Genomic DNA, 25,572 nt, shown 5'->3' on the forward strand with positions numbered 1-25,572 from the left:
GGTTTCTACTTTTTTTACATGAAGAAAATACTGATATAACACAGTGTAAAGTTGTGTATCTCTAAGAATAGTGATGATTTCAACTCCCAGAGGCAGAGGTGTTGGAAAATAAGATGGGTGAGCGGTTATCAGAGGTGTAGAACAACAAGTTCTGCATGTGTGTGTGTGTGTGTGTGTGTGTGCTTTACAAATGAAAACTATGATGTCTGGATGGAGAGTTAATTTGGTGGATCAGAGCATCCAGGATGAGCATCTCTCAGCAGAGAATCGTCATCTTCTCAGTTTTCTTCTCTATATCAGGTATGCCGATACTTTGTCTTTAGTATTTTGTGTTAGAAATGGAGCAGATTGTCGAAATTATTGTTAAAAAGAATCTTTCCTACTGGTATTTTGTTGTGTGTAGAGACCGTTTTACATTTTGGTTTTACAACCTTTGTTTCGTTCAGTGTGTCTGTGTAAACTGACCTGTAAGGAGGGACATAACGGACCCACTTATGAGTCTCTGCAGGCTGTGTTTGACCGCCAAGCCTTCAGACCAGCCGTCAACCTCAGTAACCCCACGGTAGCCAACATCTCCTTCACCCTGTATGCTGTCCTGGGCGTGGTGAGTGGTAGGAATCCGGTCAGACATTAACTTTAATCCAAATCAAACTTTATTTCTGTTTTCTGTATTCTAGAATGAGAAAACTCAGATCCTCTCCACATTTTTGTGGTTGCGACTGGTGAGTGGCAGCGACGGACTTTTTGTAAAAAGCCCAGTGATGCATTTTCATTGGTTTGTCTCACATCAGTATTGGCACCACGAGTTTCTGGTTTGGGATCCAGATCAATGTGATGGCGTCACCAAGATTTCTCTTCCCGTAAAGCATCTCTGGTCTCCGGATATCATCGTTTATGAGTTGTAAGTCGCTTTACAGACTTTACAGTCGCTTTACTGAAACTGCAAAATTGGATTGTATCAAATTCCATATCTTAAACGAATTAAACACATGAGCCAACTTTTTTTTCTCTGGCATAAATGTCCCTGATTGTTTTTAACCATGATTGTTTTTAACCATCAGTGTGGATGATGACGTTTCTCAGGCGTGTCCGTACGTCTACGTGAACCACACAGGTCACATTCGCTGGGATCGGATGTTGCGTCTTGTCTCAGCCTGCAACCTGGAAATCTTCAGTTTTCCCTTTGATGTGCAGAATTGCACCTTTACCTTTGGCTCCTACATGCACACCAGTAAGAGAAAAAATATTTAGAGGATGTAAAAAGGAAACATAAATGTGCAGTTACTATTTATTTCTCAGTAAAGGATGTAAGGGTCAGTCCAGCTTTGACATTTGAGGAGATGTCAAAGAACTCAAAGCGTTACCTGGAAGCCAGTGGGGAATGGGAGCTGGTGGACATACTGGGAGAGACTTCCATCCTTCAGTTTGGGATCGATGAGTGGGACATCATAACCTTCTGGGTGAGGGATAAAGAGAATATGCCTGTATGCCTATATGCCTATGTGATAATTTGTGACCTTCACCAGAGAGGTTATCTGAAGCTGTAGTTTTCAACCTAGTACAACAAGGCTATCCAGCAGGCTTTGTAGGACTGAGATGATGACCCCTGTTCTACAGACTACAGTTAAATAAAAGGTTAAAGACTTTAAACCATGGCTGTCAGAACCCAACATCCCTGCTCTGAACTGTTTTTGTCGTTAGGTGGTCATCAAGCGTCGGCCAGTCCTCTACGTGGTGAACCTGCTGATCCCCAGCTCTTTCCTCATGCTCATCGACATCCTGTCCTTCTACCTGCCTCCACACAGCGTTGACCGCGCCTCCTTCAAGATGACCCTCATTCTGGGCTACACCGTCTTCCTGCTCATCATGAACGACCTGTTGCCCAGCACAGCCAATGGCACACCCATCATAGGTCGGAGGAAGAGGATCTGGTGTCTCCAGAGCACCCTGGTGGCAGTTGGATATCACTCACACGTGTCCTCACTCTGTCAGTACAGGTATCTATTTCTCCGTGTGTCTGGCCCTCATGGTCATCAGCCTGCTGGAAACAGTGATCATTACGAACGTGCTCCACCACAGCTCCATGAAATATCAGCAGGTTCCAAATTGGGTGAGGGTGATCATCCTCAGACACATAGCCAGGTTCATCTGCTACAAATGGCCACAGGATGCCCAAGAGAAGGATACATCTGACAATGTAAATGATGGTTCTGGGCCGCGGGTCATGCAGCCGACCAGCCAGACTCCTGCTCAGCAGCCAGTCAGTCCCCGAGGTGAAAACGCCTTGGTCCCCACCTCCAAAAATAAACATTTCTGACGAAAATACATTATACTAATTCCTGCCTAACCCAAGACGCAAATTCATGTCCAGGTACAGCTGCTGTTCCAGAACTTCAACAGATATGCCAGTATCTGGACCAGCTTCATGTCCACGTCACCTCTCTACAGAAGGAGAGTGAGCTACGGGACCAGTGGTGCCACGTGGGGTATATCCTGGACTTTCTCCTCTTTCGTATCTACCTGCTACTGATCTCTTGTTATGCTTTGGTCATCATCTTCATGTGGTGTGTGTGGATCACTCAGTCCTGACTGAGCACAGTTTAAATGTGAACCAAATCTATGACTGCCCAGCTGCACTTTTTTTTATTTTGATTTATCTTTTTTTTAATTTGGGGGAATTTTTTGAGCTGTCTCCTGTAAAATGTTAGGAAACAAAAGCCAAGTAGTTACAGATGTTAGGCTCTTTTCATGCTATGGAGAACTATGTGTGTTCAGCCCAGCTAGCTACATTGCAAAGTTTATAATGCCTGCGAGCTGAATTTTATGCTAAAACCTCCATAATGCAACTCCTTCTGCACCATGTTTAAATACATTATTCAGCCGTTGTTTTTTTTTTGTTCATGTGACACAAAATGCTGGCATGACTGATCACTGATCAGTTGATATTTATGTGCTATAATTAGAGCAATTAATAAACTATGGTTTTCATTTTGATTGCAATGCCTGATTGAAAATGGTATAAATACACATACATGTGTGTGTATATATATATATACACACACACACACAAATATATATATATACACATACACACACACATGAGCGTGCGCATATATATATATATATATATCGCACATATACCTATATGTACGTGCGTGCGTGCGTGCGTGCATGCGTGCGTGCCTGCGTGTTACTGTCAAAATACGCTGAGGACAGTCTCAGAGGAGAGTCAATATTAGTCCTGTATTAGTCAATATTAGTCAGTGAGGCATTACAGGCATCATCGTGATACTTTTTCATTTCTCTGGCGTCCTTTAATACAAGCGTTCAGCGTAATGAAATGTGATTAAGAACTGAACTGAGACCAATGACGGCCAAAGGACAACTCAGATCATTCTGTTTCATGCTGATCCAGGGTGAGTCACATAGTATTGTCCAAAATAGTGTTTTATTTCAGAAATTACTCCAATAAATACTATAAAATACTGGTTGATAAATGGTTTTAAAAATCAAAATACCTGTTTTATCAGAATTTCTTTCTTCCCAATTTATTGGAAATTGAGCATGCTGATTCAATTTGGAGTAAAATTTATAGAATTCATCATAATTATAACTCTCTACAATTTATTCCTCTTTAGGCTGCTTTATACTACTTTAACCAGGCTCAATAGCTTACAAAGCAGATGGAAATAAACTCAAATGTGTCTACTTTTACATTGAGTTAAAAAACAGCAGGTAATGGTGGCAAGAACCCTCTAATAAACCTTCATTTAAATTTAAAATTCTGTAAGAACCAGCCTGCTTTTATACTTTTCTTTGAAAACAAATGAAGGAACTAAGAATCAAATAATTGTAAATAGTTGTCCAGTAAATAGAGATATCACAAGGTCTAATGAGAAATCAGAAGGTTTCTGCTAACATGATGAATAAAACACGTAGAATCTTCCATGGTTGCCGCCTAAAGACAAAACCTGCCTGAGCATGATTATTGTACAATAAAAGTTATCTCCCATATTTCTGATCCTGCTCCTCAGGTTATGGTGCCATGCTGAACTGCACCAGCCCGACCCCCAGATCTCTGGTTGCGGCCCTGGAAAAAGATCTGTTTCCGTACCGTCAGGTCCGTCCCGTGAAGGACTTTTCATCTCCTCTCAACATCACCTTGGATATAACTGTGGTGGGAGTTTTGGGAGTGGTGAGTCCTCCCACTGGCCTTCACTTTTTTCTTATAAGACAGATGTTGCTCTGACTATTTGACAATTGTTTCCCTCACAGGACCCAATATCCCAAACCCTGACCATGCTTATCTGGCAGGTTCTGGTAGGTTTTCAGTGATAAATCCCTTTACAGGGTCAACCAGCTTTATAGCTTACCTTGTCTAATGTGCTTTCTTCTGTTATATAGTTTCTGCATGTGACATGTTTTACATGATTTATCTTTCTGCTATTGCTTGATGCAGGAATGGGATATTGACGGACTGAGCTGGGATGTGCAAGAATGTGGAACTGAAAAAGTTTCCGTGCTTCGTGAGAGAATTTGGGTCCCAGATGTGCACATTGCAGAGTTGTAGGTTAAAAAAACGATTGCTTGTTTTTGTGTTGTTACTAATTAATATTGGATTTTTTTTTTCAATTAATTCCCTCAATTTCTGTTTTTTCCCCAGCATGGAAGAGAACAAATCTCCGAGAACTCCTTATGTGTACTTATACAACACGGGTGTTGTATTCGATGACAGACCCATCAGGGTGGTCAGCTCCTGCAAACTAGACATCTACACTTTTCCCTTCGACATCCAAAATTGCACTCTGACCTTTGGGTCCTATGTGCATTTCGGTGAAACTTCATGAATATATCAGAAGTTCTGAGCTTTGTTGTTAATTCTAATCATTGAGCTCTTTGTTTTTAAAGCTTCAGAGATCAGAATGAGCCAAGGCTCAACAGCTGAGGACATCCTGCAGGAGTCCAGAGAGGTGTTTGAGACAAACGGGGAGTGGGACCTTGCAGACATTCAAGCAGTACCTTTCACTCTTTCGCTGGGAGAAGACGATTACTCGGAGATTAAATATTTTGTAAGTATCTATTGCAGAACATCATCATCAAAAACAATATCCCAGACTGTACAATGATTACATGAAGCTTCATGATGCTCAAACATCCAGTGTGTGTGTGTGTGTGTGTGTGTGTGTGTGTGTGTGTGTGTGTGTGTGTGTGTGTGTGTATGTGTGGGTGTGTTTTGGAGGTGGGATCACACCTAGTGGCTACAAGACATATAGACTTACCACCTCTAGGGTGATGGGAAGTCCTTGGCCATCCGTAACCATATTCTTGCCTGGGACGAGATTATAGTCTGAAAAAGATAAAAAATTTAAGACTTTCAAATAGAACTGAGCTGTGACTAAAGTGTGTCTCTTCCACCAAAAGCTCATCCTGAGGCGTAAACCCCTCAACTATGTGGTGAACCTGCTGATCCCCAGCTGCTTCCTCGTCACAATCGACATCTTCAGCTTCATGTTGCCCCCCCACAGTGTTGACCGCTCCTCCTTCAAGATGACCCTCATCCTGGGTTATACCGTCTTCCTGCTCATCATGAACGACCTGCTGCCCGTCACCGGGAACCAGACGCCTCTGATCAGTGAGTTTTTAACAGTTTTAATGGAAAACCTTTACGTTAATCATGTAGTGATGAGGGAGCCAGTCTTGAAACCTCTCTGGTTTGATGAACACCTTCTCCTTCCACAAACATAAAAATGTTGATGTATGCAGAGGGAGGTGGCTGCCGGTATCAATCAAACAAGCAAACCAAAAAAAAACCACAGAATGTTCACAGCAACAGTTACATCCGTCCTTTAGGGACAGAGCGTCAGGTTGTTACCGGGGCCGGGTAGGGTCAGAGTTCAGGGGGTGGACTGCTCCAAAAGAGCTCCAACAGGGGGTCCAGCAATTTTAGAACAAATAAAGGTGGAGACGGTGAACACACTCTTGATGAAAGGATAATGAAAGGGTGTGTAATGTGTCTTCTCACCTGTCTCTCATTCTCTCTGGAGAATGTTACAGATTGTCCACCCTTGTCTCTTACAGACGTCTTCTTCTCTGTCAGCCTGGCTCTGATGGTGGCCAGCCTGCTGGAGACTGTTTTAATCACTCATATCCAGTTAAGTTCCTCCCACGGTGCCATCCCCGACTGGCTCAGGACCCTGGTGCTACAGTATATGGCCATCTTGGTTTGTCTCCCTCCATTAAAGAAGAAGAGGACAGTCACTGTCTTCCTCAACCCATCAGCTACTGGCACAGGAGGTAAATTCTTATTATTCACAAAGACAGTGAAGAGGATTGCATCTGTCCCTGATGGACTCATTCTGTGGGTGTGTAAAACAGTTGAGCAGTTTAAGTCTGAACTCTTTTTTAACATATATTTTTACAATAAATGTATTTACATTCAAACAGGCTGATGTTTGTTTTCTTAGTCTCAGAACCAGCTTCGTCTGTTGCCGGCGTCGTCTCTGTCAGAGGCCCTCAGGAACTGTCAGACGCTTCTCCTGCGGAAAAGACGACCCAGGACTCAGTTTTGGAGGAACTGAGGAAGCTGAGCCGACATCTCGCCGCCATCCGCGTCCAAGTGGACAAACACTTCCAGGGGAACCCCTCGATGCAGGAATGGGAGATGATCGGGAGGGTGGTAGACCGTTTCCTCTTTGGTCTTTACATCATCTTCATCACAGTCACCTTCATCACCATCATTGCCATCTGGATCTGGAATAATTCATATGCAGCTTGAGTTGGACATTTATCTAATGTTGACACTAACAGTCCCGGTCAAACAATTACACAAGTTTACAAAAACACAAGATCACTACTAATAATAACAGTCATATAAGATTTTACAATTTACACCAACCAAAATATTTTTTGGACATTTATTTGTATGCGATTGTATAAAAAACAATTTATTAACATGTGTTGAATGCGACATTTATATGAAGCTAATGATTGCTTTAATGTGCAAAGTGGCTACATGTCCACCAGCTAGAGCCATGAGATGACGCTTTTCCTGGTTGCTATGGAGTTCTGAACAAAATTTAAATACTGAGCTATAAATATTTGACATTATGGATATGTAATTAAAAATATTAATACATATTTTTCAATGGACTGACATCACTGTATCATATTTTTCCTCTCACCGTTGTTGTAAAATATCGCAAATTGCATTTTATGCTATAGCTATTTTAATGAAAGTAGAGTAGTTTCATGGATAATGTGAGAAGGATCAACTGGGGTAAACTGGGAAACTTTATGTGACGCTTTTTTATGATAAAGATAACGACCTGACATATCAAGAATGGTTCAATTCTAATCTGGATGGGCAAAATTGGGTGGCGTCTGTATCTGGCATCGTCCTGGGACCGCAGGGTGTGGCCGCACCAGTGCATCTTACACCAGAACAACTCCAACATTACAAGATGGGCCCTGATTCAGCACCACACATCACACTAGCCGTAGCGATGGGAGGACAGGCTAAGGCCTTGGGACCTATGGTTGCTGAAGCCAATACAATCAAAGATTGGGTGTCACTGGAACTCAGAGATTTGTGGACCTCCACGAGCCATCCTAAATTTAGATTTATCAAAATTAGCTGTGAGATAGCACCAACAACTCCAACAACATCATGGGGCGGAAGATTCTAATGACAGAGAGGCAGAGGTTGCCCTTACGGATCTGCCTCCCCACATGTGGGTCAATCATTAGGAAGATGTGGGCCTTTTCAAAAAATCACCCCAACCAGTCCCCAATCCAGCCACCACATTGGGACCACTTACACCAGAACACCAGTGGTTCACGGTCATTGATCTGGCTAACGCATTCTTCTGCCTCCCTTTACACCCTAAATTGCAACCCATTTTTGCATTCACATACAGGGGGCACAATATACATACACACGCATGCCCCAGGGGTTTTCTTTAACTCCTGGGATCTTTAACACCATTCTCAGGGACATTTTCTCAGGGACATTTTGAAGCAATCTCCAAGACTTCCACAGACACTGTACTGATTCAGTACGTGGATGATCTGTTAATAGCATCCACCTCTAGAGCGGCATGCACATCAGCCACACTCAATCTTCTCCACTACCTGAGCCAGGCAGGGTTCTTGATCAAAAAATCAAAACTCCAGTTAGTAAGGAGAAGGGTCACTTTCCTGGGAAACTTGATATCAGGGCGAGGCAGAGAGCTGACGTCCCTACAGAGACAAACCATTCTCCATCACAAAAAGCCTAATACGGTCCAGGACATGATGGCCTTCCTGGGCCTCATCAACTTCTCCAGACATTTTCTTCCTGACTATGCGGGCCGCTCCGCACCCCTAGGGGCTTTGATGAAGGAACAGGGTGTGGGGAATCTCCAGTCACACTTAGAGTGGACACCGGAAGCTCAGGTTGCTTTTGATGACATTAGAAAACTATTGGCCAATGCAGCGGCGCTAAATAAACCAAACTATGCCGCACCATTTTTCTTGGATGTAGCTGATAAACAAACTACGGCAGCAGCCTGCCTTTATCAGCTACAACAGGGGGAAAGGATGGTACTAGGTTATTACAGCATCAAGTAACTCCGATCGAAGGTGCCATAGATTTGTACATAGATGGAAGCTGTCACAAAACGGATGAGGGATTACGAGCAGGGTTTGCAGTTGTGATGAGAGAAGGTGAGAGATTTATCAAGGTGGTCACAGGGAAGGTTGAGCCAGCATCAGCACAGAGAGCGGAGTTGGTGGCCTTGCAAAAGGCACTGGCAGCGGCGCCAGGCAAACCTGTAAATATTTATACTGATTCTGCTTTTAGTTATTTTGTTGTACATAGAGATTTGGGTTCATGGAAGAGAAATGGATGGTGAACAGTAACAGGGGTCCCACCTAGACACAAGGAAATTGTCAAGCAAATAGATGAAAATTTGTGGATCCCCTCTGAGTTGGCAGTAATTAAAGTGGCAGCACACAGGAGTGATGGGGCCATTCACTCCAGGGGAAATGCGGTTGCGGATAAAGCTGCAAAAGAGGCAGCAGGACTGGATCTGCTGGGGATGTACATAATGAAGACAGTGGAGACTGAACAAATGGAGGACTTAAGACCAATGGGAGGAGCACGGGGCCACAGTGGAGGAGATCGGGACAGAGGAGAAAGGACAATGTTCTCTGTGGAAAGGCCCCAAGGGGCAGCTGGTGGTTCCGAACAGATTCCTGGCCCAAATGTGTGAAGAGGCCCATGGTCCAGCGCATGTGGGGGTGGATGCCATGAAAAGACTTTGTGTAAATATGTGGCACCCCAATCTGCACAAAATGATTGAACAAAGTAGAATGAAGTGTGATATTTGTAACCAATTTAATCCAAAATCCACTTTTAGGACTGAGAAGGGGGCGTTCCCAGTGAGGGCCCCAGGAGCAGAGATAATTATGGATTTTACTGATATGGGAGACCGGGCAATGGGCAAGCGCTATGGGCAGAGGAAGTGGCAGGAACCGAGGTGGACGGGCCCACATCGAGTCACAGCGCGCACCGACACAGCGGTCCAGTTTGAAGGAAAGGTAGACACCTGGTACCACCTCTCGCAGTGTGCCAAGGTACCGAAAACAGCAGACGGGAAAGGGAGCAGCAGGGGTCTGCGACGTCAGAAACCCCAATGCGTAACAGGTGAAGTGCTAGTAACCTCTCCCTGCAACGGCAACGATGGATGCGAAGGTGCAGAAATCCTTGATGGAGGAACATCTGGACCCAGGACAATGCTCAGCGGGACGAATGCCGAAGTGGAGACGATCATTGAATGGTTTATTGATAATATGCATGTCTGTTGTAATCTTTGCATCTATATTGATTTATGTGGATGTTTATAGAAGTGAAATGCTAACTCAGAAGAGCAGATCCTTAAGAGAAGGGAACTATCCACGAGCCAAGCGAGACACACAAGAGTGCCCCGTATGGATTACATTGTGACGTTATTGACTGTCGTGGGACTTCTACCATGTGGAGAGGGTATGATGTTTACTTATGTCAGTGCTTCTCAATTAATTTCTGTTACGCCCCCCCTAGGAAGAAGAAAACATTTTGCGCCCCCCACTCTCCGCTGTGACTATAATTAGTATCATTTGTCTAGGAAATTGTTATAAGTACACCCCTGCATAACATTGTATCCTTATTAACATTAAAGAAAACAAAAAAAAAGAAAAAGAAAGAAATATAGGCCAACGTACAACAAAGAATAGCTTTATCAACATTGTTTTTTAGTCTGTAACAGAAACGATATAAAGTGCATCAATTAACCTGAAATTCAAAATAAAAATTAAATTCTTATTGAAACTATAAACTCACAAAGCGGGAAGATTGTTGCCAATATTCAGCACGTTTTCGCTGAAAAAACTCAAGCGGCTTATCAGCGTGACTGGGGTGTAATGTCTTTAAGTGACGCCTTCATTTATTTGGGTCCATGCTGTCCTGCCAACATGTTTAGACAGTAAACACACCGGTCTTTCCTCGTCTCCCACCGTAGTCGCAGTGAAGCCAAGCGCTATATATGCTTCGTCATATTTCCTCGTCTTAGCTTTCGGGAGACTTTCGTATGTCTCATTATCTCTGTCTCTCTCCGCCTTTCTTTTCATCACTGTTAAGTATTTTTTCATGCTGTCTCTTGATGGTTTGTTCACTGCACTTCCTATCTCTTGCTCTGTGGAGTGTGCGCGCGAATGCTCGGTGCAAAAAACTCTACACCATAGAGCTAATACTCCCTGCGCACACTCTGACAATGAGAGCGCCACTGCCAACTACTGTAGTGGATGTGCAATTACACTTTATTCTAGTACGGCAAAAAAAAAAAAGTTCTCCGGGGTCACACGCGCCCCCCCTGGCATCGCACCCCACTATTTGAGAAGCACTGACTTATGTTATGAACCGGGTCCTATTCAATTCTCATGCTCGCGCCATGGTTACACCAATGGTAAGTGGTATTCTGATTGGAGTAGTGTCCAAGTACATACAGGAATGGTGGAGCAACCAGCCCCTTTACGATATGCAGGAAGTGGCCTATGAGCACCTATGGAGGGAGCTAAAGCTCCAACGAGATTTCTCCCCGACAAGCAACCCACTGACGTTATCATTACACTGGGATCAGTCCCCAGTCTGGAGGAGCGCAGCTTCCCCTGTATATCTTGTGTTAGGAGTTGAAGTTGACATAACTGGGCATGATCCTATGGGGTTGATCAAAATACACTTAAAAGCCACCACCACCCTACAGGGGAGGAGGGGTGACGAGCCCCCAAAGGATGAGAACACGAGAGAGAGTAACTCCTCCCAGCGGGTAAGAACGTTGAACTATTCGCCTCTAAAACCAATAGACATAATTCAAATAAGCACGGGAACGGGAACTGACAATGTTTGGCTAGATTGGTTGGCGAGCAAGGCAAAGGATAAGATCGACGGGGAGTGCATTGCATGCGCGGCAGGGCAGCCACATTTGTTTATCGAGCCAGCTCCTATTCATTTTGATGACACCTGGGGATGTCAGTGCATGATGGCACTAACCAGAGAGAACACTCCAATAAACTGTACACAATTGGCTACAATTTACCCCCCAATTAGCGACAAATCCACTGTAGGACCTTTCAAACCACGGAGGGGTGCACCAAACAGCTATGTGTGCTTTAATTTCACAGGAAGATCGTGGAAATCTCTCTTTTGAATTGGCAGAAAACTCAGGTGTGGATCATGGACTTGGCTCTTGGATGTTCCAGATGTTTGGCAGATGGAAAGGGTTGATTTTTTCTATACTTACTTCTTTAGCCGCTTTTACAGCTGCTGTTATGATGTGTGGCTGCTGTTGTATCCCATGTATCTGAACTTTGTGTGTACGCATGATTACTGTTGCTGTAGAAAAGGGAACCATCGATCCCAAGATGATAATGCCTCTCCGGTCGGCCCCTAAGGAAGAAGTGATGGGGAACCGGAAGCGAGATGGATGGATGTGATCTCTACTTAGAGCTCAACAGGGGGAATGTTGTAAAATATTGCAAATTGCATTTTTTGCTATAGTTATTTTAATGAAAGTAACTTTATGTGAGCTTGTTTGTGAAGAGAACAGAATAACAATGTGTGATATCTGCTTGGGTTAGGGCTCTCAAGGCTGTGCACCTGTGCGCAGGCTGAGGGCCGCTTCGATATAGCCAAAATATGTGCAACGTGACTGAGCTGATGCAAACTATGTAACCACGGAAACGCCTTTTACTGTGTCTTGTGCTGAGTTTAATAAAAGAACCAACTCTGGGGGGGAGAGGGACTCTCTACGGGACAGCGCGACAGCAGACATGTCTGTAACGGAGCGGAACCCCCCTTGTACAAGGTTGAGAAGCAACGTTGGCTTCTGGTCTCAATTTGTGGTGAACTTGGTTCGTGCGCCTGTCTGAGTACACTTCTGAAGATTTTGACGTCACCGTAAGGTGGCTCAGAAGGCGAATACAAAATAACACTTATGACACAGAAAGAAAGGAAGAAAGATTTTTTTTTTTACATTTACAACAACAAAGTTTGAAAAAACATTAAAAAAATTACGAAATAAAAAACTTTACTTTTGAAAACAAATTCCCATAAACTTTGAAAAATGATGAAACAATTTTTTAAAACATTGAATATTTTTACAGACTCTAAAATTAATTATCAAAGAGGAGAAATTCGACAAATGGATGACCAGATATGACCTGGAAGTTATATCGGTGCAAATTTGTCCTATTTGTTAATTTGGTAAAAGTGTTCTGTGAATTGTGAATTTCTTTCATCCCAGTTTTTTTTTTTTTTTATTTATTTAAATTTGTTTGGTTTGTGTAACAAAATACTTTGTGGAGGTGTTCATTGTGCATGGTGGCATTGGCTCCACGGACAACTATGTGGTGTTTGTAGCAAAAAATCCAGCTATGAGTAAGGAATGTAGTTAGGTTGCTGCTCTCAGCGTGTAAACGTACTCCAAGGTATCCCTGGAGGAGTTCCAGCTTAATGAAGTCTGTCAATCCATGGAAATAGGCCATGAGCCCCTCTATTGTCAGCAGAGGGTAACGGTCTGGTATTATGGTATTGTATACTGCTCTGAGATTGACAGATGTGCAGCCTGCTTTCTTTGAGACCACCAGTTTTGGTACCCATGGTGGCGTATTTACCTGCTCTATGATGTTGTACAGCATGCGCCATAGCTCAGCTGAGATGCCATTGCACAGGTCAAAGCAGTTGGACCATGGGAGGTATGTTAGTGTCCACCACAGGCTGATAAGCAAATCCCATGGGCAGCCCAGCCTGTTGACCAAGACCTATGCTGTTGAATATATCAAGACCCAGCAGGTTGGCTCCATGGTGCAACATGCTGAATATGAAGGCTGGTAGAGCCTTTCCACATAGCACAATGGCAGCTGGAGTGAGCCAACAATGCCAATTTCACAACTGCTGTAGCCATGTAGGATTGTGGAGAGCCTCAACATCAGAGAGGTGGAAAATGGTGGCCAAAGAGATGTACTGTCAGGAAGAGATCAAAAGAAAGGCTGCCTGTCTTGCCAAACAGAAACAATGGAGGAGGTGTTAAGGCCGGGAGAGGAGAAAGCTCAGTTGATGAAAGTTCTGGGAAATGGAGGCAAGCGACATCACATTCATCATCACACCCACAAGTGATGTGATCCCACCACCAAAAAACCTCCACCACTGATATGGTGATGACCCAACCTGTTCCCTCTGCCCAACTCCAGCGACTCTCAAACACATTTGGACCAGTTGTAAAGCCAACCTCCAACAAATCCACTACATCTGAAGGAACAACCAGGTCCGCAAGAGCCTTGCCACAGCTCTTGGGAGCAACAGGAATACCGCCAACCCCTCACAACCAACTCCGTCATGGCTCAACCTTTCAGCTGAGAGGGACAGAAAAGGCCAAACCATTATCCGCCTACATAAATCAAAAGCCGGACAGCAAGCAAAGTCCAGGAATGAAAGATGGTAGTCACAATTAGTCAGCAACAAATCTTTCCACCTGAGATTGCAGTCACCACCCTTCGGCTAGACTTCACTGAAGTCTGTTTATTTCACAGAGCTTACACTCCCATAAGAGAATGCAATATAAGAGGCAAATGAGTGCAAAAAAAACTGCATTAACTGGCAGCAGACACATAATGAGGATGGAATGCTAAAATCTATCCTGTTCAGGGGGATGCAGAGGGTTTGTGGCTTCTTCCACCATCAGATTGCTAAAAGACCTTGGCATACAATGTCTGTGACAGTCAATTAGATCGGTCTCTAAAGCAGTCAAAGGATGCAGTCAGTTGATATGGATAAAGGGGAAGGACTCTTGTTGGGCTCAAAGAGCATCAACATGATCTGATCACTAATCACCCTGATCCCCCATTTGGGAATCCAGGTAGCAATGCCTTAGGAATAGGGTGAACACAGTATGCTGTCAGGTCTAGGCTTGACTGCGGGAACAGTATGTCCCTACACTCCATAAACAATCAGGCTTTTCTCATGCTTTGGCTTAGGACACAAGCTCATGTTTGATCAACCTGTAGCTGGCCACCTTTGATGAGGGTGTATGAGTGTTGAAAGGCTGAAACACTGCATGACTCAAAGGGAAACTACTGATGATGTTTCATGAAATTTAAAGCTTTACCACATCAGAGATAAAGCTCTCACATTACTCATAACATCAAGGCAAGCCTTAAATAAAAACCATCGATTGGCACATTGGACAGTTAGGGTTAGGGTTAGGGTTAGGGTTAGGATTTGGGTTTAAGTTTTAGGGTTAGGGTTTAAGGTTTAGGGTTAGGCTTAGTGAAGCCTTATTGCAAAAATGTCAGCTTTTCATCTGAGGATGTGGCAGTGAAGACAGGACAACTATCAAAGTCTCACCATGAATTGAAAATGTTGTTCTAACATTTGTGTGCAGTTTTCAATTTTCCTCAGAATTCACAAGATTGATTTAGTCTAATGCAGGGTTGGACCATTCAAAGCAAATAAGACATGGAGAAGATTTTTAGAGGATAGTCAATATTAGCCAGTGAGGCATTACAGGCATCATCATAAAACTTTTCATTTCTCTGGTGTCCTTTCTGATGAGCTTTCAGTTTACGGTGTCCTGAAATGTGATTAAGAACTGAACCAAGACCAATGATGACCAAAGGACAATTCAGATTTTTCTGTTTCATGCTGATCCAGGGTGAGTCACATAGTATTGTCCAAAATAGTGTTTTATTTGAGAAAATACTCCAATAAATACTATAAAATACTGGTTGATAAATGGTTTTAAAAATCAAAATACCTGTTTTATCAGAATTTCTTTCTTCCCAGTTTATTGGAAATTGAGCATGCTGATTCAATTTGGAGTAAAATTTATAGAATTCATCATAATTATAATCCTCTACAATTTATTCCTCTTTAGGCTGCTTTATACTACTTTAACCAGGCTCAATAGCTTACAAAGCGGATGGAAATAAACTCAAATGTGTCTACTTTTACATTGAGTTAAAAAACAGCAGGTAATGGTGGCAAGAACCCTCCAATAAACCTTCAGTTAAATTTAAAATTCTGTAAGAACCAGCCTGCTTTTATACTTTTCTTTGAAAACAAATGAAGGAACTAAGAATCAAATAACTGTAAATAGTTGTCCAGTAAATAGAGATATCACAAGGTCTAATGAGAAATCAGAAGGTTTCTGCTAACATGATGAATAAAACACGTAGAATCTTCCATGGTTGCCGCCTAAAGACAAAACCTGCCTGAGCATGATTATTTTACAATAAAAGTTATCTCCCATATTTCTGATCCTGCTCCTCAGGTTATGGTGCCATGCTGAACTGCACCAGCCCGACCCCCAGATCTCTGGTTGCGGCCCTGGAAAAAGATCTATTTCCGTACCGTCAGGTCCGTCCCGTGAAGGACTTTTCATCTCCTCTCAACATCACCTTGGATATAACTGTGGTGGGAGTTTTGGGAGTGGTGAGTCCTCACACTGGCCTTCACTTTTTTCTTATAAGACAGATGTTGCTCTGACTATTTGACAATTGTTTCCCTCACAGGACCCAATATCCCAAACCCTGACCATGCTTATCTGGCAGGTTCTGGTAGGTTTTCAGTGATAAATCCCTTTACAGGGTCAACCAGCTTTATAGCTTACCTTATCTAATGTGCTTCCTTCTGTTATATAGTTTCTGCATGTGACATGTTTTACATGATTTATCTTTCTGCTATTGCTTGATGCAGGAATGGGATATTGACGGACTGAGCTGGGATGTGCAAGAATGTGGAACTGAAAAAGTTTCCGTGCTTCGTGAGAGAATTTGGGTCCCAGATGTGCACATTGCAGAGTTGTAGGTTAAAAAAACGATTGCTTGCTTTTGTGTTGTTACTAATTAATATTGGACTTTTTTTTCCGATTAATTCCCTCAATTTCTGTTTTTTCCCCAGCATGGAAGAGAACAAATCTCCGAGAACTCCTTTTGTGTACTTATACAACACGGGTGGTGTATTCGATGACAGACCCATCAGGGTGGTCAGCTCCTGCAAACTAGACATCTACACTTTTCCCTTCGACATCCAAAATTGCACTCTGACCTTTGGGTCCTATGTGCATTTCGGTGAAACTGCATGAATATATCAGAAGGTCTGAGCTTTGTTGTTAATTCTAATCATTGAGCTCTTTGTTTTTAAAGCTTCAGAGATCAGAATGAGCCAAGGCTCAACAGCTGAGGACGTCCTGCAGGAGTCCAGAGAGGTGTTTGAGACAAACGGCGAGTGGGACCTTGCAGACATTCAAGCAGTACCTTTCACTCTTTCGCTGGGAGAAGATGATTACTCGGAGATTAAATATTTTGTAAGTATCTATTGCAGAACATCATCATCAAAAACAATATCCCAGACTGTACAATGATTACATGAAGCTTCATGATGCTCAAACATCCAGTGTGTGTGTGTGTGTGTGTGTGTGTGTGTGTGTGTGTGTGTGTGTGTGTGTGTGTGTGTGTGTATGTGTGGGTGTGTTTTGGAGGTGGGATCACACCTAGTGGCTACAAGACATATAGACTTACCACCTCTAGGGTGATGGGAAGTCCTTGGCCATCCGTAACCATATTCTTGCCTGGGACGAGATTATAGTCTGAAAAAGATAAAAAATTTAAGACTTTCAAATAGAACTGAGCTGTGACTAAAGTGTGTCTCTGCCACCAAAAGCTCATCCTGAGGCGTAAACCCCTCAACTATGTGGTGAACCTGCTGATCCCCAGCTGCTTCCTCGTCACAATCGACATCTTCAGCTTCATGTTGCCCCCCCACAGTGTTGACCGCTCCTCCTTCAAGATGACCCTCATCCTGGGTTATACCGTCTTCCTGCTCATCATGAACGACCTGCTGCCCGTCACCGGGAACCAGACGCCTCTGATCAGTGAGTTTTTAACAGTTTTAATGGAAAACCTTTACGTTTATCATGTAGTGATGAAGGAGCCAGTCTTAAAACCTCTCTGGTTTGATGAACACCTTCTCCTTCCACAAACATAAAAATGTTGATGTATGCAGAGGGAGGTGGCTGCCGGTATCAATCAAACAAGCAAACCAAAAAAAAACCACAGAATGTTCACAGCAACAGTTACATCCGTCCTTTAGGGACAGAGCGTCAGGTTGTTACCGGGGCCGGGTAGGGTCAGAGTTCAGGGGGTGGACTACTCCAAAAGAGCTCCAACAGGGGGTCCAGCAATTTTAGAACAAATAAAGGTGGAGACGGTGAACACACTCTTGATGAAAGGATAATGAAAGGGTGTGTAATGTGTCTTCTCACCTGTCTCTCATTCTCTCTGGAGAATGTTACAGATTGTCCACCCTTGTCTCTTACAGACGTCTTCTTCTCTGTCAGCCTGGCTCTGATGGTGGCCAGCCTGCTGGAGACTGTTTTAATCACTCATATCCAGTTAAGTTCCTCCCACGGTGCCATCCCCGACTGGCTCAGGACCCTGGTGCTACAGTATATGGCCATCTTGGTTTGTCTCCCTCCATTAAAGAAGAAGAGGACAGTCACTGTCTTCCTCAACCCATCAGCTACTGGCACAGGAGGTAAATTCTTATTATTCACAAAGACAGCGAAGAGGATTGCATCTGTCCCTGATGGACTCATTCTGTGGGTGTGTAAAACAGTTGAGCAGTTTAAGTCTGAACTCTTTTTTAACATATATTTTCATAAGTATTACAATAAATGTATTTACATTCAAACAGGCTGATGTTTGTTTTCTTAGTCTCAGAACCAGCTTCGTCTGTTGCCGGCGTCGTCTCTGTCAGAGGCCCTCAGGAACTGTCAGACGCTTCTCCTGCGGAAAAGACGACCCAGGACTCAGTTTTGGAGGAACTGAGGAAGCTGAGCCGACATCTCGCCGCCATCCGCGTCCAAGTGGACAAACACTTCCAGGGGAACCCCTCGATGCAGGAATGGGAGATGATCGGGAGGGTGGTAGACCGTTTCCTCTTTGGTCTTTACATCATCTTCATCACAGTCACCTTCATCACCATCATTGCCATCTGGATCTGGAATAATTCATATGCAGCTTGAGTTGGACATTTATCTAATGTTGACACTAACAGTCCCGGTCAAACAATTACACAAGTTTACAAAAACACAAGATCACTGCTAATACTCACTCACTCACTTTCTACCACTTGTTCCTCCACTGAAGGTCACGGGGGGACTGGAGCCTATCCCAGCTCAATGGGCGGAGGCAGCGTACACCCTGGACTGGACGCCAGTCAATCGCAGGGCTAACACATATAGACAAACAACCATTCTCTCTCACACTCACACCTACGGGCAATTTTAGAGTTTCCAATTAGCCTAATCCCCAATCACGCATGTCTTTGGACTGTGGGAGGAAGCCAGAGTACCCGGAGAGAACCCACGCAGGCACAGGGAGAACATGCAAACTCCACAACTCCCCAATCAATCCCAACTGGGGATCAAACCCAGGGCCTTCTTGCTGTGAGGCCACAGTGCTAACCAGCACACCACCGTGCCGCCCTCACTGCTAATAATAACAGTAATATAAGATTTTACAATTTACACCAACCAAAATATTTTTTGGACATTTATTTGTATGTGAGTTCTGAACAAACCTTAAATACTGAGCTATAAATATTTGACATTATGGATATGTAATTAAAGACGTTAATACATATGTTTCACTGGATTGACATCATTATATAAAATTTTTCCTCTCACAGTAAGGTGGCTCAGAAGTCGAATAGAAAATTACATTCATGAAACAGAAAGAAAGTTTTTTTTACATTTACAACAATAAAGTTTGAAACAAATTTTTTTTAAAAACTTTTTTTTTCATTTTACAAAAACAATGACAAAAATAAAAAAAACTTTTAAAAAAGAATTCCCATAAACTTTTAAAAATGATTAAACATTTTTTTAAATCATTGAACATTTTTATAGACTCTAAATTGAATTATCAAAGAAGAGAAATTCGACAGAAATGGATGACCGGAAGTGACCTGGAAGTTATATCGGTCCAAATTTGTCCTATTTGTTAATTTTCTTTAGCGATGGTAAAAGTGTTTAGGTTGCTGCTCTCAGCGTGTAAATGTACTCCAAGGTATCCCTGGAGGAGTTCCAGCTTAGTGAAGTCTGTCAATCCATGGAAATAGGCCATGAGCCCCTCTATTGTCAGCAGAGGGTAACGGTCTGGTATTATGGTATTGTATACTGCTCTGAGATTGACAGATGTGCAGCCTGCTTTCTTTGAGACCACCAGTTTTGGTACCCATGGTGGCGCATTTACCTGCTCTATGATGTACAGCATGCGCCATAGCTCAGCTGAGATGCCATTGCACAGGTCAAAGCAGTTGGACCATGGGAGGTATGTTAGTGTCCACCAGAGGCTGATAAGCAAATCCCGTGGGCAGCCCAGCCTGTTGACCAAGACCTATGCTGTTGAATATATCAAGACCCAGCAGGTTGGCTCCATGGTGCAACATGCTGAATATGAAGGCTGGTAGAGCCTTTCCACATAGCACAATGGCAGCTGGAGTGAGCCAACAATGCCAATTTCACAGTTGCTGGTATGGTGATGACCCAACCTGTTCCCCCTGCCCAACTCCAGCGACTCTCAAACACATTTGGACCAGTTGTAAAGCCAACCTCCAACAAATCCACTACATCTGAAGGAACAACCAGGTCCGCAGGAGCCTTGCCACAGCTCTTGGGAGCAACAGGAATACCGCCAACCCCTCACAACCAACTCCGTCATGGCTCAACCTTTCAGCTGAGAGGGACAGAAAAGGCCAAACCATTATCCGCCTACATAAATCAAAAGCCGGACAGCAAGCAAAGCCCAGGAGTGAAAGATGGTAGTCACAATCAGTCATCAACAAATCTTTCCACCTGAGATTGCAGTCACCACCCTTAGGCTAGATTTCACTGAAGTCTGTTTATTTCACAGAGCTTACACTCCCATAAGAGAATGCAATATAAGAGGCAAATGAGTGCAAAAAAACTGCATTAACTGGCAGCAGACACATAATGAGGATGGAATGCTAAAATCTATCCTGTTCAGGGGGATGCAGAGGGTTTGTGGCTTCTTCCACCATCAGATTGCTAAAAGACCTTGGCATACAATGTCTGTGACAGTCAATTAGATCGGTCTCTAAAGCAGTCAAATGATGCAGTCAGTTGATATGGATAAAGGGGAAGGACTCTTGTTGGGCTCAAAGAGCATCAACATGATCTGATCACTAATCACCCTGATCCCCCATTTGGGAATCCAGGTAGCAATGCCTTAGGAATAGGGTGAACACAGTATGCTGTCAGGTCTAGGCTTGACTGCGGGAACAGTATGTCCCTACACTCCATAAACAATCAGGCTTTTCTCATGCTTTGGCTTAGGACACAAGCTCATGTTTGATCAACCTGTAGCTGGCCACCTTTGATGAGGGTGTATGAGTGTTGAAAGGCTGAAACACTGCAACACTGCATGACTCAAAGGGAAACTACTGATGATGTTTCATGAAATTTAAAGCTTTACCACATCAGAGATAAAGCTCTCACATTACTCATAACATCAAGGCAAGCCTTAAATAAAAACCATCGATTGGCACATTGGACAGTTAGGGTTAGGGTTAGGGTTAGGATTTGGGTTTAAGTTTTAGGGTTAGGGTTTAAGGTTTAGGGTTAGGCTTAGTGAAGCCTTATTGCAAAAATGTCAGCTTTTCATCTGAGGATGTGGCTGTGAAGACAGGACAACTATCAAAGTCTCACCATGAATTGAAAATGTTGTTCTAACATTTGTGTGCAGTTTTCAATCTTCCTCAGAATTCACAAGATTGATTTAGTCTAATGCAGGGTTGGACCATTCAAAGCAAATAAGACATGGAGAAGATTTTTAGAGGATAGTCAATATTAGCCAGTGAGGCATTACAGGCATCATCATAAAACTTTTCATTTCTCTGGTGTCCTTTCTGATGAGCTTTCAGTTTACGGTGTCCTGAAATGTGATTAAGAACTGAACCAAGACCAATGATGACCAAAGGACAATTCTGATTTTTCTGTTTCATGCTGATCCAGGGTGAGTCACATAGTATTGTCCAAAATAGTGTTTTATTTGAGAAAATACTCCAATAAATACTATAAAATACTGGTTGATAAATGGTTTTAAAAATCAAAATACCTGTTTTATCAGAATTTCTTTCTTCCCAGTTTATTGGAAATTGAGCATGCTGATTCAATTTGGAGTAAAATTTATAGAATTCATCATAATTATAATCCTCTACAATTTATTCCTATTTAGGCTGCTTTATACTACTTTAACCAGGCTCAATAGCTTACAAAGCGGATGGAAATAAACTCAAATGTGTCTACTTTTACATTGAGTTAAAAAACAGCAGGTAATGGTGGCAAGAACCCTCCAATAAACCTTCAGTTAAATTTAAAATTCTGTAAGAACCAGCCTGCTTTTATACTTTTCTTTGAAAACAAATGAAGGAACTAAGAATCAAATAACTGTAAATAGTTGTCCAGTAAATAGAGATATCACAAGGTCTAATGAGAAATCAGAAGGTTTCTGCTAACATGATGAATAAAACACGTAGAATCTTCCATGGTTGCCGCCTAAAGACAAAACCTGCCTGAGCATGATTATTGTACAATAAAAGTTATCTCCCATATTTCTGATCCTGCTCCTCAGGTTATGGTGCCATGCTGAACTGCACCAGCCCGACCCCCAGATCTCTGGTTGCGGACCTGGAAAAAGATCTATTTCCGTACCGTCAGGTCCGTCCCGTGAAGGACTTTTCATCTCCTCTCAACATCACCTTGGATATAACTGTGGTGGGAGTTTTGGGAGTGGTGAGTCCTCACACTGGCCTTCACTTTTTTCTTATAAGACAGATGTTGCTCTGACTATTTGACAATTGTTTCCCTCACAGGACCTAATATCCCAAACCCTGACCATGCTTATCTGGCAGGTTCTGGTAGGTTTTCAGTGATAAATCACTTTACAGGGTCAACCAGCTTTATAGCTTACCTTATCTAATGTGCTTCCTTCTGTTATATAGTTTCTGCACGTGACATGTTTTACATGATTTATCTTTCTGCTATTGCTTGATGCAGGAATGGGATATTGACGGACTGAGCTGGGATGTGCAAGAATGTGGAACTGAAAAAGTTTCTGTGCTTCGTGAGAGTATTTGGGTCCCAGATGTGCACATTGCAGAGTTGTAGGTTACAAAAATGTTTGGTTGTTTTTGTGTTGTTACTAATTAATATTGGATTTTTTTCCCATTAATTCCCTCAATTTCTGTTTTTTCCCCAGCATGGAAGAGGACAAATCTCCAAGAACTCCTTATGTGTACTTATACAACACGGGTGGTGTATTCGATGACAGACCCATCAGGGTGGTCAGCTCCTGCAAACTAGACATCTACACTTTTCCCTTCGACATCCAAAATTGCACTCTGACCTTTGGGTCCTATGTGCATTTCGGTGAAACTGCATGAATATATCAGAAGGTCTGAGCTTTGTTGTTAATTCTAATCATTGAGCTCTTTGTTTTTAAAGCTTCAGAGATCAGAATGAGCCAAGGCTCAACAGCTGAGGACGTCCTGCAGGAGTCCAGAGAGGTGTTTGAGACAAACGGGGAGTGGGATCTTGCAGACATTCAAGCAGTACCTTTCACTCTTTCGCTGGGAGAAGACGATTACTTGGAGATTAAATATTTTGTAAGTATCTATTGCAGAACATCATCATGGAAAACAATATGTAAGACTGCACACTGATTACATGAAGCTTCATGATGCTCAAACATCCAGTGGGCGTAAGTTTTGGCACCATCTAGCGGAGAGAAGACTTATAGAACTGTCAGCTGTTAAGCTCCAGGATGTTGGGATGTCCCAGGCCATCTGTAACCATTTTAGTGACTGGGGCCAGAGTAAAAAGGGAGGTGCCAGGACACATTCATAGCTCCCCTTGAGCAAGGTACTGAACCACCCAAATGCTCACATAGGGCCCTGCAATGACGCCTTACAGGGCTGTACCCTGCCCTACCCATGCAGCTGCAATAGGCTCCTGCTGCCTCCCAAGACCCTGGTAGGGATAAAACGGTCAAGAAAAGACCTATTTATGGCGACTAAGCTGACTAAAGTGTGTCTCTTCCACCAAAAGCTCATCCTGAGGCGTAAACCCCTCAACTATGTGGTGAACCTGCTGATCCCCAGCTGCTTCCTCGTCACAATCGACATCTTTAGCTTCATGTTGCCCCCCCACAGTGTTGACCGCTCCTCCTTCAAGATGACCCTCATCCTGGGTTATACTGTCTTCCTGCTCATCATGAACGACCTGCTGCCCGTCACCGGGAACCAGACGCCTCTGATCAGTGAGTTTTTAACAGTTTTAATGGAAAACCTTTACGTTTATCATGTAGTGATGAAGGAGCCAGTCTTAAAACCTCTCTGGTTTGATGAACACCTTCTCCTTCCACAACAGAATCACTCTTAAAAATAGTTGATGTATGCAGAGGGAGGTGGCTTCCGGCATCAATCAAACAAACAAACCAAAAAACAACACAGAATGTTCACAGCAACGGTTACATCCGTCCTTCAGGGACAGAGCGTCAGGTTGTTACCGGGGCCGGGTAGGGTCAGAGTTCAGGGGGTGGACTGCTCCAAAAGAGCTCCAACAGGGGGTCCAGCAATTGTCCACCCTTGTCTCTTACAGACGTCTTCTTCTCTGTCAGCCTGGCTCTGATGGTGGCCAGCCTGCTGGAGACTGTTTTAATCACTCATATCCAGTTAGGTTCCTCCCACGGTGCCATCCCCGACTGGCTCAGGACCCTGGTGCTACAGTATATGGCCATCTTGGTTTGTCTCCCTCCATTAAAGAAGAAGAGGGCAGTCACTGTCTTCCTCAACCCATCAGCTACTGGCACAGGAGGTAAATTCTTATTATTCACAAAGACAGTGAAGAGGATTGCATCTGTCCCTGATGGACTCATTCTGTGGGTGTGTAAAACAGTTGAGCAGTTTAAGTCTGAACTCTTTTTTAACATATAGTTTCATAAGTATTACAATAAACGTCTTCACATTCAAACAGGCTGATGTTTGTTTTCTTAGTCTCAGAACCAGCTTCGCCTGTTGCCGGCGTCGTCTCTGTCAGAGGCCCTCAGGAACTGTCAGACGCTTCTCCTGCGGAAAAGACGACCCAGGACTCAGTTTTGGAGGAACTGAGGAAGCTGAGCCGACATCTCGCCGCCATCCGCGTCCAGGTGGACAAACACTTCCAGGGGAACCACTCGATGCAGGAATGGGAGATGATCGGGAGGGTGGTAGACCGTTTCCTCTTTGGTCTTTACATCATCTTCATCACAGTCACCTTCATCACCATCATCGCCATCTGGATCTGGAATAATTCATATGTAGCTTGAGTTGGACATTTATCTAATGTTGACACTAACAGTCCCGGTCAAACAATTACACAAGTTTACAAAAACACAAGATCACTACTAATAATAACAGTCATATAAGCTATAAATATTTGACATTATGGATATGTAATTAAAAATATTAATACATATTTTTCAATGGACTGACATCATTGTATCATATTTTTCCTCTCACCGTTGTTGTAAAATATCGCAAATTGCATTTTATGCTATAGCTATTTTAATGAAAGTAGAGTAGTTTCATGGATAATGTGAGAAGGATCAACTGGGGTAAACTGGGAAACTTTATGTGACGCTTTTTTATGATAAAGATAACGACCTGACATATCAAGAATGGTTCAATTCTAATCTGGATGGGCAAAATTGGGTGGCGTCCGTATCTGGCATCGTCCTGGGACCGCAGGGTGTGGCCGCACCAGTGCATCTTACACCAGAACAACTCCAACATTACAAGATGGGCCCTGATTCAGCACCACACATCACACTAGCCGTAGCGATGGGAGGACAGGCTAAGGCCTTGGGACCTATGGTTGCTGAAGCCAATACAATCAAAGATTGGGTGTCACTGGAACTCAGAGATTTGTGGACATCCAC

The 25,572-nt window shown here is 43.2% G+C and overlaps 4 protein-coding genes and 2 long non-coding RNA genes across 7 annotated transcripts; 4 read left to right on the top strand and 2 right to left on the bottom strand.

Annotated features, from left to right (window-relative positions):
- Nucleotides 1-91: 91 nt before the first annotated feature.
- On the top strand, nucleotides 92-2,974 carry LOC101070468 (5-hydroxytryptamine receptor 3A). The gene is made up of 9 exons (XM_011614950.2): nucleotides 92-300; nucleotides 447-604; nucleotides 678-722; nucleotides 792-901; nucleotides 1,062-1,231; nucleotides 1,300-1,460; nucleotides 1,702-1,912; nucleotides 1,998-2,273; nucleotides 2,372-2,974. The coding sequence occupies exons 1-9, from the start codon at nucleotides 246-248 to the stop codon at nucleotides 2,587-2,589; spliced, it is 1,404 nt and encodes a 467-aa protein (XP_011613252.2). The 5' UTR covers nucleotides 92-245; the 3' UTR covers nucleotides 2,590-2,974.
- A 241-nt stretch (nucleotides 2,975-3,215) lies between these two features.
- LOC101070239 (5-hydroxytryptamine receptor 3A-like) lies at nucleotides 3,216-6,845 on the top strand. The gene is made up of 9 exons (XM_029827765.1): nucleotides 3,216-3,416; nucleotides 4,035-4,195; nucleotides 4,276-4,320; nucleotides 4,460-4,566; nucleotides 4,664-4,833; nucleotides 4,909-5,069; nucleotides 5,422-5,632; nucleotides 6,079-6,294; nucleotides 6,465-6,845. Exons 1-9 carry the CDS (start codon nucleotides 3,368-3,370, stop codon nucleotides 6,773-6,775), a joined length of 1,431 nt encoding a protein of 476 aa, XP_029683625.1. The 5' UTR covers nucleotides 3,216-3,367; the 3' UTR covers nucleotides 6,776-6,845.
- Nucleotides 5,104-6,539, bottom strand: LOC115247156 (uncharacterized). Its single transcript, XR_003886205.1, has 3 exons — nucleotides 6,435-6,539; nucleotides 6,023-6,231; nucleotides 5,104-5,347 (listed from the first exon to the last, which is right to left on the bottom strand). It is a non-coding gene; the product is annotated as an uncharacterized lncRNA (long non-coding RNA).
- A 4,232-nt stretch (nucleotides 6,846-11,077) lies between the features above and the next one.
- On the top strand, nucleotides 11,078-18,666 carry LOC105419573 (5-hydroxytryptamine receptor 3A-like). 2 transcript variants are annotated; one of them, XM_029827764.1, is made up of 9 exons: nucleotides 11,078-11,342; nucleotides 15,843-16,003; nucleotides 16,084-16,128; nucleotides 16,268-16,374; nucleotides 16,472-16,641; nucleotides 16,717-16,877; nucleotides 17,234-17,444; nucleotides 17,891-18,106; nucleotides 18,286-18,666. In XM_029827764.1, the coding sequence occupies exons 2-9, from the start codon at nucleotides 15,854-15,856 to the stop codon at nucleotides 18,594-18,596; spliced, it is 1,371 nt and encodes a 456-aa protein (XP_029683624.1). In that variant the 5' UTR covers nucleotides 11,078-11,342; nucleotides 15,843-15,853; the 3' UTR covers nucleotides 18,597-18,666. The 2 variants fall into 2 exon arrangements, with proteins under 2 accessions (XP_029683624.1, XP_029683623.1); XM_029827763.1 differs by lacking the exon at nucleotides 11,078-11,342 and adding an exon at nucleotides 15,059-15,224.
- LOC115247157 (uncharacterized) lies at nucleotides 17,092-18,360 on the bottom strand. The gene is made up of 3 exons (XR_003886206.1): nucleotides 18,256-18,360; nucleotides 17,835-18,043; nucleotides 17,092-17,159 (listed from the first exon to the last, which is right to left on the bottom strand). It is a non-coding gene; the product is annotated as an uncharacterized lncRNA (long non-coding RNA).
- A 1,232-nt stretch (nucleotides 18,667-19,898) lies between the features above and the next one.
- On the top strand, nucleotides 19,899-24,960 carry LOC115247248 (5-hydroxytryptamine receptor 3A-like). Its single transcript, XM_029828394.1, has 9 exons — nucleotides 19,899-19,905; nucleotides 22,228-22,388; nucleotides 22,469-22,513; nucleotides 22,653-22,759; nucleotides 22,855-23,024; nucleotides 23,100-23,260; nucleotides 23,703-23,913; nucleotides 24,255-24,470; nucleotides 24,650-24,960. The coding sequence occupies exons 1-9, from the start codon at nucleotides 19,899-19,901 to the stop codon at nucleotides 24,958-24,960; spliced, it is 1,389 nt and encodes a 462-aa protein (XP_029684254.1).
- Nucleotides 24,961-25,572: the final 612 nt, after the last annotated feature.

This window comes from Takifugu rubripes, chromosome 20, assembly GCF_901000725.2.
Source record: "Takifugu rubripes chromosome 20, fTakRub1.2, whole genome shotgun sequence".
Lineage (NCBI taxonomy): Eukaryota > Metazoa > Chordata > Actinopteri > Tetraodontiformes > Tetraodontidae > Takifugu > Takifugu rubripes.